Source organism: Lutra lutra, chromosome 10 (assembly GCF_902655055.1).
Source record: "Lutra lutra chromosome 10, mLutLut1.2, whole genome shotgun sequence".
Classification (NCBI taxonomy): Eukaryota; Metazoa; Chordata; class Mammalia; order Carnivora; family Mustelidae; genus Lutra; species Lutra lutra.
The window spans coordinates 87,389,044-87,407,038 of record NC_062287.1 but is presented as its reverse complement, the minus strand read 5'-3'; the positions used below and the strand labels follow the sequence as shown (position 1 = coordinate 87,407,038).

The following is a 17,995-nucleotide window of genomic DNA, read 5'->3' as shown; positions in this document are numbered from 1 at the left end:
TAAGAGGTCAGCCTCTTCTTGAAAAACACAGCTTCCAAAAAAGGCCCAATATATTGCTTCCTTCAAAAAGTTCAAGGCTGGTATTATGAGACAGACTATTTCATAATCACATACATATGAAATTTATATCAAATAGAGTTCCATTTCAAAGCAACAAAATAAATGGACTTCAGTGATTCTACGTCCAGATTCCAAATTCTGACAAACACTAAATCAAGTTTCCAAAACAAAATCTCGCTCGGTTCCAGTTGCCAAGATAGAATTCGTATTTATTTTATGATTCTATCTCTTATTATAATCTCTCACCTATGAGACATTCACATTTCCATTATTCCTGACATTAAGGACTATATTATGAAACTTTTGATTTATTAAGTATTATTTTCCAAATTACCACATCACAGACTCAAAAATTTTCATACTTTAAAAATAAAAAGAACAAAATCATTCTTCATGCAGCCACCCTTCAAGGATGAATTGAAATTGCTTCTCTGAATAATGACTGTAAAATAGAAAAATTCTGTAATAGATCACTATCCAGACTCTGAAATGAAGGTGACAAAAACCAAAGAAAGACATTTTGGACATCTCTCTTATTTGGTAGTACCTCCTGACTGATTACACTAGCTTACTACAGAAATAAAACGTGCAATGTATTTTCTGATTAATCCAGCCAATCTACCCTTCATACCAGAAAATCACTTCAAAACATAAACATCAATTTACTCATAATGGTACATATTTCATTCTAGTATATTCTCTTTTGACTGGAACATTATATATGTCTTTTCCAAATGTATTTTTCCGGTGGAAAATAAGTATACAAGCACATCAGCTTTGAATCACAGGCTGCACATTATTAATATCTGCCCTTTATGGCTGTTGTCAATTCTATTCAGATAGTTTGGGCTTTTTTCTAGACTTCTTGGAATTTTGGCCTATACTTAATATTTTTAATTTCATTAGAGAAACTAAATATAGCTTCCCTTTTCATTCCAGTAAGCAGTGCATCCCACTACCTTCTTCCCATCAAGTTGAGGAGGCCTTGAAATGAGCACCAACTATATTTCCTACGAGTAACTGGGCACAACTATGAATAAGAATAAAGGAAATGTGTTTTCTTCTCCACGGGTAATACCAGTTATTTCAACTAATACTCAAAAATACACCCAAATATTTAACTCCTTGGTAGTTATTTTAGTCTTAGCCTTTTACTCCTTTCTAGCAAACTAACAAATTATAGCTAATCGCTTATAAAGTCTGTACTTCTGCAGTTAAAAACATATGTAGAAAGTTTTAAGATGACTACAGCAATGTACATTTCCAGTTATATTTAAAATATAATGATTTTTAAAAGTAGAGTCTCAAAAATCACTAGAACTGTCCTAATCTTTTTTTTCCTTCGACAGAATGACACAATAAATTAAAATTTTTTGCTTAGTGTATTGTTGTTTTACTTGTCCTATCAAGCACACAAGCAATCTACCAATCACTGAATTTTATAAGCTTCTCTAAGCAATTCCTGCATATCCTCAAATCTGCTCTTCTAATCTTTCTGCAGAATAATTCTGTCTTCAACTTTAAATATGGTATACTAATCTAATTCTACTTCTTGTTCCCTAAAGAACTTCTTTTATGCTAAGAACAAAACACTCATACTTCACATAAAATTGATTATATCAAACCTTTAAACTAATGTTCTATACATCACTTCAAAGAGATCTCCAGATTAAAACAACAACAACAACAATATATGCAAACTCTTAAAATATAAAAGCAGACCAAATTGCTTTGTGGTTAATATGAAGCAGATCTGAGTTCCATTACTGTGCCTAAGGAAATTAAGGAAAAATAGCAGTTTACATATGATAATGCTTCAGCATCAGGCTCTAGTCCATTTATAGTACCATTATGCAAATACATAAAAAATCGTGAAGATAGACCAAGTGAAGAAGTAAATTATCCAATACTTTCTTAGTGTGCCTCCCTGTTCTTCACATTAATTTGCTTCTTCTCTAATAGGGAGAGATGCTGCCCATTTAATCACCTCTCTTTCCAATGCAGGAACTCATTAAATATAATTAGCCTTTAAAATATCTGTTAAAAATAAGACAATTCTGCCATCTGTAGGCTGGATGAAATAAAGCACAATGAAGAAGTACAGGTAATTTAAAAATCAACACCAGGGCACAAAACAGTATTAACACTGAGCTTTGAATAAAGGAGGCTAAAGCAAATTTTTTAAAAAATGAGTGCTTGTCCTATATCATCTTTATTCAAACAGTGATTTTGGTGTACTACCAGTGTAAGAATAAACTGAAAAGGCCAAAGGACAACAGAAGATGCACGAATAACTTGTAAAAATAGCATTTACAGGTCTTGCCATGGTAAAAGATGGCCCGCAAACACTATGTATGGCATAACCCATTTCCTACCTGCTTAGCTTGTACACACACACACAGACTGAAAGGATATACTCCAAAATGGCAGAAGTGGTTCTCTGGTTGGTGATACTACATAAGCGTTTTTTATTTCTTTTGTTTCTTATAATCTACATTTTAGCAGTTTTCTCCCATTAAGTTTATTCAATCTTACTCCCTGCCCAATACTAATCTAACCTAAGTAAAGAAAAAAAAAAGGTAGTTTTGTTTTGTTATTTTTAGATACAAACCTACAAGGACAGAGAGAAAGGAAGGAATAACAGCACACAACTTTGGAAGTAGGAAAGTAAATGGATGAGTAATAACTGACTGAAGAGAGTCTAGAAAGCTGAATCCTAAGCCAGAAGTGAGGAAAGCCAGGCTAATCACCTGTTCATACAACAGAATCCCCCAAAGGCCCAGGAACTGGCAGTCCTGAGGATCTTTGGAGCTGGGGAATGGGGGTGGGTGTTTGGGTAAATGCTATTTGAGATGCGGATACGTGGATCCCCTCGATCCCCTCCTGCAGTCCAGTGCTAGGTAACAGCTCACCCTCCTTCAACAGAACACTGGGACACTGGAGACTGTTTCTCTGAAGAAGGTAAAAGACTTTTAGAATGGAGGTTCAACTTACACATCTGGAGGCATGCAGAAACTGCAAAAAATAAATTAACTGAGAAATTATCTGATATGACTGACAATAAAGTCGGCCTGAGAAGCTATTAGATGGCGTGGGATGAATCAGCAATAGTGACAGAGGAAACTAGAGTAAAAATTTAAAAGGCAATAATGTCAGGGAAAGAAAAAAGTCAGAAAGGTAACAATCATAATTTGGGACAATATGGAGTTGTGTATAACATTTATTGGGTGTAAATACTGAATATGGATTTAACCAAGAATTGCAAAAATAATTACATTGGTGGGACAAAAGCCTAGGGGATGGCCCTGTCCAGCACTCATCCAAAGATAATATGTAAAACAGAAATAGGGAGATGAGCAAACGCTGGAACGAAGCTAAGAGACGAAACTTGGAGCTTATAAGGAAGATGGGGAAGCACTGATAATAAGCATTATCAGTGCTTATTAGAAAGAAGTAGGGAGAGATCCACTGTATTGCTATAAACCTCTTAGTACTCTTTGAGTACTAAGTACTAAACTAAGTACTATGTACTAAACTATACGCATCTATTACTGTGTTAAGGTAAATATTTTATTATTTAATAAAATGGTTCATTAATTTTATAAAAATCCTAGTAAGCAGCAGCATACTGCGGTGATTCAGAGAACAGGCACTGGAACCAAACTGCCTAGGTTCAATTACAGATCCACTACTTACAAGTCACTCAACCACTCTGTGCCTCAGTCACCTCTTCTGTAAAATACAGACTTTATAAGGATTAAAGGAGATTAACACATACAAAGTCTTTACAGTGGGGCGAAAAGTCAGTCAGTCTCAAAAACATTCGCTATTTATTACTAATAGGTAGCACAGAAATGGTTAACAGGGAGGACTCTGCAGACATCCAGAATTGGCTAGATGTATCACAATATCCTGCCTTACTCCTCCTTCCTCAAGTAATAGAAGATGGAATCACAGTTCCTTTCATATCCCCGGCCTAAAGGTGAAGGTTTCCTTTCTACTCTCTCCTTTACCTAATCTGGCCTTTGTTCTCACAGTTACAGTCTACTAATTCTTGACCTCTATTTTAACTGAAGTGCACATCTGAAAACCAAACTCTCATTAAAATCATCAGCAAATGTTTTATTTTCAGTGGTGCTGCCCATAACATTCTCTACCAAAAGCTAATGAGCCAATTAGGCCCTTAGTAAGTGCCTCTTGAGCTCCTGTTATCCTGGCCCTGGACCAACACAAGACCAGAATCTTGACCTCAAAAGGATTATGGTTTAATTGGGCAGCCAAGATACATATACATAAGTACTAGAGGATCTAGTACCACTTCACTTCATATGCATTAGAAAGGCTATTATCAAAAACCGAGAAAACAAGTGTTGGCAAGATGAGGAAATTGGAATCGTTGTGCATTGCTCGTGGGAAAGTAAAATGGTGTGGCTGCTAGGGAAAAATAAAATGATTCCTCAAAGAATTAAACACACAATTACCAATTCATCCAGGCCTCCTATGTCTGGGTATATACCCGAAAGAAGGGAAAGCAGGAGCTGGAACATATCTGTACACCCATGTTTATAGCAGCATCATTCGCATTAGCCAAAAGGTGGAAGCAACCCCAGCGTCCACAACAGACGAATGGATAAACAAAATGTGGTAGAGACATACACTAAAACATGACTCAGCCTTAAAAAGGAATGAAATTTGAATACCTGCAAGGAAACAGACGAAACCTGAGCCATTATGCTAAGTGAAATAAGCAAAACACAAAAAGACCAATGTTGTAGGATTCTGCCCTTGGGAGATACTCAGAACAGGCAAACTCACAGTGACAGAAAGTAGAATGGTGGTCACTTGGGGTTGGGGAGAGAGGGGAAAGAGGATGTATCAAGGAACACGGGTTTTCAGTTTGGGATGATGAGAGGGTTCTAGACATGGATGGTGGTGATGGTTTCACAACAATGTAGATGTACTTAATGCCATGGAACTGAATGCATAAAAATAATTAAAATGGTGAATTTTATGTATTTTTACTACAATTTTTTTAACTTAAAAAAAATGTATGCCAGGCAAAGAAGAAAAGGTGAGGGAATGAGCAGATATTTCAGATGAGGGGAACATCATTTGCAAAGAAGGTGGGAATTACAGCTTAGTTTGGCTGGAGTGCAAAATATAATGAAAATGAAAAATAAGCATGTGAATTAAAAAAGTATGTTGGGACTATTACCTTATGGTTGTCTACAGTACCTTAGAGTACTATTGTAACTTAACTTTAATACCTCATTAATGGGTTTGATGTTATTTAAACAGCAATGGAAAACCCTGAAAAAAAATTCTGAGCAAGAGCAATAGCCACAGTTAAAAACAGCTTGGTTACAGTTCCACATAAACGGCTTATGTTCACAAATTTGTATCATTTACAGAAAAAAAATAAAACTGCATATGCTTGGAGATGGTAGCAACTACAAATGTTGCAGAAAATTTAAAATAATAGAATTTTAAGTACAAAGTGAGGCTACCCGTGAATTTGTTACCTATTCTCCTTTATCCATTTAGACCATTTGACGTGACACTGAAAAGGCACCCAGAATCTTCCATTAGATCTTCCAAATGTTTGGCCTTCGTTCTAGCAGTGGTAGAAAGAAATGAGAGGCATTTCTGAAGATAGGGCCTTGTATACCAGAGTCAGGACTTTAGACCTCATTCTGAGTTTAAAGAGAAGTGCTGGAGGTTTTCAGCAGAGAACTGACATGATCTGATTTATAATTTAAAAGAACTCTGGGGGCGCCTAGGTGGCTCAGCTGGTTAAGCATCCAACTCTTGATCTCAGCTCAGATTTTGAACTTAGGGTCATGAGTTCTCAGGTCATGAGTAGGCCCAGCGTGAAGCCTACTTTGAAAAAAGGTTGGGGGCACCTGGGTGGCTCAGTCAGTTAAGCATCTGCCTTCAGCTCAGGACATGATCCCAGGGTCCCAGGATGGAGCCCCACACTGGGTTCCCTGCTCAGTGGGGAGCCTGCTTCTCCCACTCTCTCTGCAGCTCTGCCTTCTTGTGCTCTCTTCTGTCAAATAAATAAATAAAACCTCTAAGAAAAGAAAGAAAGAAAGAAAGAAAGAAAGAAAGAAAGAAAGAAAGAGGGAAAGGAAGCAGCCCACAAAGCTGTATGGAGAACAGTCTGTACTGGACCAAGAGTGATGGTAGGGCTATGTCCTGGGACACTCCTGCAGTAATTCAGAGTAGAGGTAGTGGTAGCCTGGACCAGGCTAGCTGGAGAGGAGTGGCCAGATTACATACAAAAGCTAGAGCCAACAGGAATTTCTGATAGACTGGATGTGCCATACGAAAGTCAGGAGTCAGGGATGACTCTAATCATGAGTACAAGTGAAATAACAAAAATGAAAATTAGATGCCATAGCTCCAAAAAGAAAATCTTTCTTCATATAAAAAGTGCCCCCAAGAGCCCTATAAACTACATAGATTTGGTTTCTATTCAGCTGTTCAAATGCCTATAGAAAAATAGGAACATCAGGTCAGTTATATAGACCCTGTGCTTACCCCCTTGTGCCTGGCCCTGGTCTTGCGCCACAATCCAGGGAAACTGCACTTGGCTTCTTCCAAGTCTAACAACTATACTTGTTCTTTTCCTCCCTCGTAGCATGAGAACCATCATATTTATAAACAATACAGTACCTGGTAGTCTCAGTGTTCACCTGAAGTGTAAAGTGTAATGACTGACAGGGGTCAGTCAGGAGGGCACAGGAGAGATCTCCCATTCGCCCCTCTAGATCTACTCGTCAGCTTTGCCCATACCATTGCGTTTCATTAGGCTTCCTTGGGTGCAGGCTTCCGCCTGGGTTCAGCCAATGGGCAGCATAAGCAGGAGATGAAGGGAGAAAGGAGAGCAAGGTCAGGGTATTTATTTCCCCAGCTCCCTCCCTACGGGGTCACGTGGGCTGGTTGGATCCTTTAACTTAAGGACTGCACATCCACCACAGATCCTCCCCTCAGGGATCCTCCCCTCAGGCTCCATCTTTTCTAGTCTGGCAACTGCTCTCTCCCCAAGCCTCTCCATGCTAAGGAGTGGGGAGAGCATCTCGCTTTAAACAGCCCCTTAGTATAGCACCATCTCTAAACCCTGAATTCACAGAATCACTTAGTAAACTCTCCTCAAATCAGCCATTTTTAGATTGCTATCTATTCCCTGCCGGGACCCTACATAAAGATTTAGGAGGCTGGCACTCAAGTAATGAGAAAAATTTCAAAACACAGGGAAGGTCACCCCATTTGAATAGTATGAATCAAGATTTCCAAATTACTCGCTTTCCATAAAGGTATTCTCTAGCCATTTGTTTATAATGGGAATCCCTATAAAAAACATATATTTCTTGTTCTCCGAGAGGGTAAATATCCTTGCAAAGTAGCACCATTCTCTACAGGAAATGACAGACTTGTTTATGGAAATAGGCTGGAGACTAGGTAGTGTTTATAGATAAATTACAGGGAGATCCATGGGCTTCCAGGAATCACACAGAAAACTTTGAATGTACACATTTGTCTCAAAAAGTGGTAGAGCTTTATCATTTTTCAAATAGATTTGCACCCCTCTAAAAACCAAGACTAGGAGATTCCCAAGGAAGCTCTCCTGAATTATAAATACGTCAACCTTAATTCTCCCCTAAAATTTTTCATGTAATACAAGAATGCCCTTGATTGCAGCAAAGTATTGAGTAGATCACTAGCTGGAGTAAATGTACTGCCTACCAAGTATAAAAATAAAATTAAATTAAATTAAATTAAATTAAATCAAATCACCATTGCCCCCATTTTGTTTAAGGGCTTTGCTGATTCTTTCATACACGTAGTATCCAATGGTGTATCTGTAAGGAAGATGGCCTGAACTGTACGTAGTCAGTCCGTGGCTGCAGAACTACCTCCTCTGAGCAGGAAAAACCAAATGCCACACAAGCGGTTTCAGCTTGCAACACTGGTCTTGCAATTAAATTATAAAATTAAAATTCTACATGAATCTATTTATTTTGCAATCTTGGAACGGGACAAAAGAAATCACCACTCACACGAGTCTCGCAAAAAAAGGAACACATGTGTAAGTTTGGGCATTTATGCATTTTACTGTAAAAGGCAAATGAAATGAAGCCAGAGACAAAAAGAAACACTTAAGAGTACAGGTGACCCTTGAACAGAGTACAGGAAACCCTTGAGTTTGAACTCTGTAGGCCCACTTATACACAGGTTTTTTTATTTTTTATTTATTTATTTATTTATTTTTTAAAGATTTTATTTATTTATTTGACAGAGAGAAATCACAAGTAGGCAGAGAGGCAGGCAGAGAGAGAGGAGGAAGCAGGCTCCCTGCTGAGCAGAAAGCCCGATGCGGGGCTCAAACCCAGGACCTGGGATCATGACCTGAGCCGAAGGCAGGGGCTTAACCCACTGAGCCACCCAGGTGCCCCTATACACAGGTTTTTAAAAAGTAAGTGTACTGGGAAATTTTTTGGAGATTTGCAAAAATTTGAAAAATCACACAGATGAATCATGTAGATAGAAATACCAAAACATGTTTTTAAAAATATTTTATTTATTTGAGAGAGAGAGAGAGAGAGAGAATGAGAGAGAGAGCATGAGAGGAGAGAGGTCAGCGGGAGAAGCAGACTCCCTGCTGAGCAGGGAGCCTGATGTAGGACTCAGTCTCTGGTCTCCAGGATCACGATCTGATCCGAAGGCAGTCACTTAACCAACTGAGCCACCCAGGTGCCCAAATACCAAAACATGTGAAGAAAAAGTTAGGTATATAAGAATATAGTATATAATACATATAACACACAAAATATGTGTTCATCCACTGTTTATGTTATTGGTAAGGCTTTTGTCAACAGTGGGCTATTAGTACTTAAGTTGGGGCAGTCAAAAATTATACATGGATTTTCAACTGTATGGGGGGGGTCAATGCCTCTAATCCCCATGTTGTTCAAGGATCAACTGTACATCAATTATCAATTAGAAACTTAGAAATGGGAGGATATTAACATACACTCTTAACTCTCTTAAATGGTTCTGCCACCCTTTATATACAGTCTAGACTTGTAACTGTTAAACTCTATGATTATCAGGACTATTGCTGAAATACTATTTCACAGTGTAGCTATTACTAAAATATGTCTCTTTATTTTATTTAAAAAAAAAAAAAAGGACAGGTGTTCACACAGAATACATACCTGGTAAACACAGCTTCAGCGCGCAGGCACTGCTCTGCTGATGGCTAAGGCCAAGCCACCGCAGACACTGAGGTAGGCTGTGGTTACGGAAACAGGCTTTGGTGTCAGGCAGAGCTGGGCTGAAATCATTCTATCCCCAGAGCACAGCATTAACTGCTGTGAGGACTAAATGAGTTAAGTCATGTCAAGTGCTGAGAAGGGTACATGGTACATAGTAAGCTATCGGTGCTACTTGTTATACTCAAACCCACTCCCCCAACTTCTTTCCTGCTGGAAGAGACCAAATTTTGTTCACTTGTATGCCTTTCTTGTGAACATATGCTCTGAGGAAAGGACCCCACTGCTCGGTGTCTCAGTCCCTTCAGACTGCTATAACAAAGTACCTGGGACTGGTGGCTTACAAGCAACATTTATATTTTCACAGCCCTGGAGGCTGGGAAGTGCAAGATCATGATGCTGACAGATGTGTGACGGCTGATGAGGGTCCACTTCCCAATACATAGACAGTGCTAAGCACGGGGCATAGGTCATTTACTCATAAAAATGCTGCCAACAAACACTACTTAAGGAAACCAAAACTCCCAAGTGTGACTTCCATGGACAGACTTTAAGATCCTGGTTGATGTATGAGTGTGGAAATTATTCAGGAAGTGTACTTAATTCATATAGTTTATATATTACCAAATAGTCGCTTCGTTTTATGAAACTACAATTTCTACCAAGCTCAGTGAAAAATGAGGCAATACCATGTAATTCATGCTTTGTAAAACAAATAGTTCAAGGACTGCCACGTGCATTCACCATGGCAAAACAAAAAAATCTGTATGTGAAAAGTCAGGAGACAAATTTGGGCTCAGTATTAGGGAAAAAAAATACACCCCAAGATTTCAAATAACTTAAAGCTACCCAATTAACAGTCAGCTACTGGAGTAGCAGAGTAATACCCTTGCCTCTCTCCCACCTTCCTTCCCCCCTCGATGTCCCACATCCCAACATCCAGAACCTATGAATATGTTATGTTACATGGCAAGGAGAAATTAAGGTTGAAGGAGGAAAGAAGGTTGATGAAGAGTTGTCCTTGAGATGGGGAAAGAATCCTGGTGGGACCAATGTAATCACCAGGATCCTTATACATGAGAGGAGGAGGAACTAGGAAACAAAGATGGCTTTCTTGGGATATAGTGTTCTCTCTTATGGATGACATTCAGGCTGAGTTAGACATGTTGCTCATGGTACACAGTGGAGTGGGTAAAATGTCATGATGCTTCAGATGAGGATTGTCTAAGTGAGTTTCCAGAGGCAGGAGTCCTTAAACAGGGTCTAAAGAAAACCCCTAAGAGAAGATATTTGCAAATGATATATCAGATAAAGGGCTAGTATCCAAAATCTATAAAGAACTTACCAAACTCAGCAACCAAAGAACAAATAATCCAATCAAGAAATGGACAGAAAACATGAGCAGATATTTCTCCAAAGGAGACATTCAAGTGGCCAACAGACGCATGAAAAACTGCTCCACAACACTTGGCATCAGGGAAACAACAAATCAAAACCATAGTGAGATACCACCTCACCCCAGTCAGAATGTATAAAATTAACAAGTCAGGAAATGACAGATGTTGGTAAGGATGCGAAAAAAGGGGAACCCTCCTATACTGTTGGTGGGAATGCAAGCTGGTGTAGCCACTCTGGAAAACAGTATGGAGGTTCCTCAAAAAGCTGAAAATAGAGCTACCCTACAAGCCAGCAATTGCCCTATTGGTATTTACCCCAAAGATACAAATGTAGTGATTTTAAGAGGCACCTGCATTCCAATGATTATAGCAGCAATGTCCACAAGAGCCAAACTATGGAAAGAGCCCAGATGTCCATCAATAGATGAATGATAAAGAAGATACGGTGTATACATACACACACACACACACACACACACACACACACACACACACACACACACACTGGAATATTATGCAGCCATCAAAAAAACCCTGAAATCCTGCCATTTGCAATGGCAATGACATGGATGGAACTAGAGGGTATTATGCTAAGCAAAATAAGTCAATCAGAGAAAAACAATTATCATCTGATTTCACTGATATGTGGCATTTAAAAAACAAAACAGAGGATCACAGGGGAAGAGAGGAAAAAATAAAACAAAACGAGACTAGAGAGGGACACAAATCATAAGAGACCCTTAATGGTAGAAAACAAACTGAGGGCTGCTGGAGGGGAGGGGAATGGACAAATGGGGTAACTGGGCGATGGACATTAAGGAGGGCATGTGATATAATGAGCACTGGGTATTATATTAAGACTGATGAATCACAGGTCTGTACCTCTGAAACCAGTAATACATTGTATGCTAATTAATTGAATTTAAATTTTAGAATGTTTAAAAAATAAATATAGAACTGTAAGAGGCAGAAAAGAAAAAAGAAAACCCCTGAAACTGCATGCACTTTTTTGTCTCTTTTTCTGTAGAGTAGGTCTAAAGCTTTCAAAGATTCTCTAAAGAATCTGTTTTACAAACAAGGTTAAGAACATTCTTCCTAATGCAAGCTGGTGCAGCCACTCTGGGAAACAATATGGAGGTTCCTCAAAAAGTTAAAAATAGAACTACCCTATTACCCAGCAATTGCACTACTATGTACTTACCCAAGGGATACAAAAATACAGATTCTAAGGGGTACATGCATACTGATGTTTATAGCGGCAATATCCACAATAGCCAAAATATGGAAAGAGCCCAAATGTCCAATGACTGATGAATAGGTAAAGAAGATGTGGTATATATACACTATGGAATATTACTCAGCCATCAAAAAGAAAGAAATCTTGCCATTTCCAACAATGTGGATGGAGCTAGAGTATATTATGATAAATGAAATAAATCAGTAAGAGAAAGATAAATTCCATAGTATTTCACTCATATGTGGAATTTAAGAATTAAAACAGATGAATACACAGGAAGGAAAAAAAGAGAGAGAGAGAGAGGGAAGCTAACCATAATTGACTCTAACCTATAGAAAACAAACTCAGGGTTGATGGAAGGAGATGGGTGGGGGATAGGCTCAGTGGGTGACAGGTATTAAGGGCAATTGTGACGATGAGCACTGAGTGTTATATGTAAGTGATGAATCACTAAATTCTATTCCTGAAACCAATATTACACTGTATGTTAACTAGCTAAAATTTAAATAATTTGGAAAAAAAAAAACCAACACTCTTCCTAAATTATTTCCAACACTGAGCTTTTACTGTTTCATGATTTTTGAAGGTAGTGAGTGTCAAAGTGCAGCCCATCAAACACTAACCTAAAACATCACAATTCACCAAAGGTAGTTTGTAAAATGAAGATGGCTGAGCTCCACCCCAGATGGAATATCTGGGGGCTATAGGAAAGTTTAATATTTAACAAAATGAGGAAAGGGAAAACAGGGAATTCTATACACAGTTAAAGTACTACTACTCCAAGAGGTATTTTATTAAATATTAAGCCAAAGAAACTGAAATAAATTGTTCTCATTACCAAATCTTAAAATCTCAGTGCACTCATCTTGTGACTCTTTGTAACTTATTTTTTTCTGAGTCTCAGGTAGCTCAGAATATTTAAGCACTGCCTACTGCACCTAGTTTCATACTGTGGAGTGCCAGGATGACTGGCAGGTAATACATCACACACACAAAATGTAAGCCATATCCCCCCCCCACCCCCGTAAAGAAAAAACAATGCCTGGTATACTATATTGCATCCTGTATACTAAAAGAATTGTGTGAACAGTGTTAATGTCATTACTTAACGCCAATTTTTTTTCTAATAACTTCTTGGTATGATTCCCCTCCTAAATTGCCACTCTTTTAAGCGCATATTTTGCATAAAATATTCTTGTGCACAAGTCTGTGATGCCGTAGGTATTTACAAATTAATTCTGCGAATCGTCGCGCGGGGCAACCCGAGGGGCCTGGTAGAAAAGACCTCCCCATAGAGATGGGCCCAGAGAACGAATACGAACTGCTACCAGAGGCTTTTGAATTTCAGCAACCTTGGGCAGCTTGAGATATACCTGAGAAGTGGCCTGAAGAAAAGCGTTTAGGACCTGTCTCTGCGCGTCACAAATAACCCAAATTCCAAGGCAAGGTCACAGAGAAGCCATACCAACCAGGGGCCCAGGAACGGAGTCAGGTTCTTCCAGCTCCCAAGAAAACCCTCCGCGGCATGCACTAGGCCAAGTCGGCGGACCCCTCCCCAAGAAAAGGTCTCAGGAACAGAGAGCCCCGGGCACCTTCAGACCCAGATGGGCCCTGATCAAAAAGCCCCCGGCCCAGGCCCATTACTCAGCTACACAGAGAAGCTGAGCGACCCCGACCACTCACCCCGCAGCCGCTGCGTACTGTGAAGCCATCTCCAACTAGCTCCGCGCCCGACAGACCACCCGGAAGCGCCCTTCACCAGCTCTAGTCTTCGGCACCCCCCGAAGGCCAAGAGATAGCGCAGCACCCGAGGGTCACAGCCTAGCCTCCAGGAGGCCGCCATCTTCCCAGCCTTGGCACGGGCTGCCCGCAGCACAGCCTGATGGCCCCGTCAGCAAGACCCTCCCGGGCCCCGCCTCCTGTCATGTTGGCCACGCCTCCGAACTCCTGCGGCGTCTGTGCCTCTCCGAGGCAAGAAGCCCTCCTTAGTCCCGCCTCCAACCTCGTTCGCCCCACCTCCCGGCCAGGAGGCCGCGCCTCCGGATCTCGCGTCTGCGAGGCCCGCCGAGACCCGCTTTCCGCCTGGTCCGCCCAGCCCTCGGGCTGCCCTCAGCGCCGCCCGTTTGCAGTTGCGACCTCACCACAGACGGGTCTTCCTTAACCCAGACTGAGCCCGGGTTCCGAAGCCCGCGAGGATAGGAGGTCGTGGTTCTCCTCATCCGGGCCATGTCGGGCTGTCACGCTCCTGAGGGAGACTGCGGCTCGCGGCGCTGCGGCGCGCAGGTAGGGGCGGGGCCACGCTGCGGTATTAGCCCGGAGGTGAGGCGCTGGTGGCACGCGGCGGCGGGAGCGCGGAGCGCGGACCCGCGGGGCCTGGGCCCAGTGCGGGCGCTACCCCGGCTCTCCGCCACTTCGGCTCCCCGGGCCGACCCGAGGCCACGGCCCCGCCGCGGTCCCTGCTCCCGGAGCTGGGCTCCGACGGCGGGCACCGGGCGCCAGACACCTTAAAGGGAAAATAACGGAGGAGAGCGCCGGGTGTCTTGAGTGTGTTTTGAAACAACTTTGGGGACTTACAGGCCAAACAAGGCAACGGGAAACTCTGGAGTGCAGATGGAGTAAGACTGTTTGCTCGCGAGCTTATTTTCTCCGCCCTTGGCGACCAGCCGGACGTTTGGCAGGCAGTGGGCGCACTGGAAACGGTGGCCAAATCGGGGCTGTGCTCCAGGAGCCAGCGCTTTCCCTCTCTGCCTGCCTCAGTTTAGAGTGATTAGGGATGATCGGAGAAGCTTGCTTCCTTGAGCAGGAGTCATAGGAAGATCCACCCTCGGGCTGCATCTGCTTTTCGTTCACTGGGTATACTCCCAACAGTTTTATGGAACACCTACGTGCTCAGGGATACGGCAGTGATTAAGACAAATGGCCTGGGGTCTGGAGGAAAACTAGACGGATAAATAATTGCAGTACACCCTGCTTCAGAGGCAGGGAAAGAGCCTCCCTAAAATTAGCATCCTTTTTCCCCCATGTTATTCTTTCTTAGGACTGAAGGTTCCAATTAAAAAGTAATAACACGTGGGAGATTTTATTGCGAAATACTTGTCAATCTCGTATGAATAAGTAACTCCCCAGATGAGCAGAAACGACTGTGAGGATGGAATGCTGGACAGGGAAAATTGGGTGAGAAGGGGGTAAGATGTTGGATACAGGTCAGATGGCCAGGCAGGTGTGTGTGGAAAGTGAGGAAAGCAACCTGTTAGAATCGTTGCTAAGATGTTTCAATAACACATATGTTAATGCCAGTAGATAAATCTTGGTGAAATATAATCTAAATGAGCATCAGGGAGAACCTTTATCAAGGGGGATGAGAATAAACGAGAATTCTCAAACCAAACCTGGCAAGTTTAGTTCACTTCATTGCTCATAAAAAATTTGAGCCGACCTTTCAAAATGGAGAACTCTTCAGGCTTCTCTTAAAACGTTAGAACATCTGACGGCTCGGGGTCTAGAGCGAGCTGATCAGTGAGTACCACCTAAATGTGCTCCCCAGGTTACCATAGCTCCATACTCAACAGATTTGGATATGCACTTCAGTAAACCACTTCCTGTAAGTCTGGTTCAGGCCATGGGCCACCAGTTTGTAACCTGTGACATAGGACTTTTCTTAATGTAGATGTGATCTTAACCCAGTGTTCATTGAGCAAAGCACTGTGGTAGGTATATTGTTATATCAAGAGCATGTTCCCTGCCCTTCAGGGAGCTATGCTTAGCTCGGAAGTAAACCAGGAACTACTTGTATTTTTTAACTATAGCTTACCTATCACAGTGTCCTGTATGTGTTTACCCTGAATAATTCTTGTTCTTTGATATTACAATAACACAAGGTTTTTCAGTACCCTTCCCCATTTTCCTTGACCTCATCAGATCTCCACCCTCCCCTCTCCTTCCCTGCCCAACCACTGCCCCTTTAGTCCATTCTTTTTTGGGTGAAGGATTTTCTTTCTTTACTCATACAGGTCTCTCTGTGTAGCCTCTATCATAGGATCCTCCATCCCATATTATAAATGATTGCCTTGACTTAAATGCCTTCCACTGAGAACTCCCAAGGGATGGGGGGGGTCACTCAACGATACACATTTGTGTCTCTACAAATATTATTGTGTCCTACTGCAGCTAGCTCCTATGCACCTCATGATAGTCCCCTGAGGGGCTTCCCTTCACATTACCTTAAGTGACTGTCCCAAAACCTCACCATCTCACCTCGTCCTCTCCTCTAAGCCTGTTTTGAGGAGGACTTTGCCTCCAAAATCACAAAGAAAATGAAGCTATTAGGTGTGAACTTCTTCAGTTTCTTCCTGTACCCACCTACGTTATAATGTAAAGGTTAAGAACAAGACATCCACGTTATAATGTAAGGGTTAAGAATAAGACATCCAGAATCTGACTGCCTGTGCAAATCTTGGTTCTGCCACTTGCCATCCGAGTGCTCTTGGACATTAATCTTTTTAGCATAATACAGTTATTAGGAGTAAGTTAAATTGTGCATATAAAGCCTTTGGTATGTGGTATAAAATAAATATTCAGTGAATGTTAACTATTTTTGTTATTAATTATATTATTACATATTTTCCTGCATCTTTCTTCCTCCTCCTAAGGTAAATCCTCCCTGGTCTAATTCCAGCTGCTCTGTCTTGACAAAAATTGACCTATTTTAGGCTTTGCTTTCCTATGTCATTAATCTCTCCCTTTTTCCTAATTTTACCTTTTAGCCTGTAAAGAAAACTCTCTATTAACCAGTTTCCCTATCCAGCCTTTCACAGCCACACTATCGAGAGAGTCCTTAGAATTCTCAGCCTCTAAGTTTTATTCACTACTTCATCCGCTGAGATCTGGCTTCTACACCCAGTCTATTGAAACAATTCTTACTTAAGGTCATGGTTGACCTAATTTACAAATACAGTTGGCCTACCAAAACCCCCAGCCCAAGATGAACCCTACTGACTATCGTTTTTGTGATTGCACTGAGCCACATTCCTGGAGAAAACTACACAATTACGCGGACCGGCCTCGCTTCATCTTCAACCTTTCCGCCTCAGATTGGCACTTACCAATGCCCAATGACCATCTGGGTTTCCCTAATACTTTACTGTCCCACTCCCTGAAATTACTAGTTTATACCTTTTCAAGGTATTTATCTTTTATATTTTTTTTCCTTTTCAAGTCTCCCATACATACCCTGTCCTCACATTGTTACTCAGCTGATGACTTTGTTCATACTTGAGAAAATAGAAGACATTGGATGTGAACTTACTCACCTTCCTCCCACAAAACCTGCTGATCTGCCTCAACAGGAACCCATCTTCTCATTTCTCAAGGTGGAAGAAGCCCAATCCCTCCACTCAGGATTTCCCTGCACTCTCACATCCAGAAGTTGTTTCTCCCCCTCTCCCTGTCTCTCTGACCATGAATGCCTTCCCTCTCAGTGAGACTGTTCTCATCAGCATGGCTTCCAGGCCCCTTTGTGATGTGGCCCCTGCAAACTCATCTGTACTTTCCTCATCAGTACTCTGCTCTGGCCACCTAGACTTTTTCCTATTCCTTCAACATGTCAAACACTGTCTCATTCCACAGCCTTCACATTCGCTGTGTTCTTGGCCTGGAGTGCTTGCCATTCCCCAACATAAAACCTTGGGGCGTGAGAGGGGCGCCTGGGTGGCTCAGTCCGATAAACATCTGCCTGCTCAGGTCATGATCTCTGGGTCCTGGGATTGAGCCACCCTCAATGGAGGTCTGCTTCTCCCTCTGCCCCTGTCCCCTGCTTCTGTTGGTGTGTGCTCTCTATCTCACAAATAAAACATTTAAGAAAAAACCTTGCATGTACAAACACATTCATTATACTGGTTTTTTTCACGCTTTGTAGGCTTTAGATCCTCATGTGCTCAGAGAGGCTCTTCTTAACCACCTCAATCAAAGTTGATCTTTGCTATGTTTCTCTAAGTTCCTAGTTTGTCTCCTTCTTCCTATGTAAA

At 41.4% G+C, this 17,995-nt stretch overlaps 2 protein-coding genes across 4 annotated transcripts in view; one reads left to right on the top strand and one right to left on the bottom strand.

The window, feature by feature from the left end:
• PDHX (pyruvate dehydrogenase complex component X) overlaps positions 1-14,225 on the bottom strand; it is a 68,637-nt gene extending 54,412 nt beyond the window's left edge. The window contains exon 1 of one of the 2 annotated variants that reach the window (XM_047691323.1): positions 14,114-14,225. Coding sequence is in view for 1 of the 2 variants with exons in the window: in XM_047691322.1 (XP_047547278.1) it covers positions 13,656-13,815 (160 nt within the window). In the remaining variant the exon portion in view is untranslated. Of the gene's footprint in view, positions 1-13,655; positions 13,871-14,113 lie in introns of those variants that run through there. The other variant, XM_047691322.1, reaches the window with a different exon arrangement.
• The window catches only part of APIP (APAF1 interacting protein), a 28,147-nt gene continuing 24,191 nt past the window's right edge, over positions 14,040-17,995 (top strand). The window contains exon 1 of one of the 2 annotated variants that reach the window (XM_047691325.1): positions 14,040-14,255. In XM_047691325.1, the coding sequence (XP_047547281.1) occupies positions 14,199-14,255 (57 nt within the window). In that variant the 5' untranslated portion in view covers positions 14,040-14,198. The remainder of the gene's footprint in view (positions 14,256-17,995) is intronic. The other variant, XM_047691326.1, reaches the window with a different exon arrangement.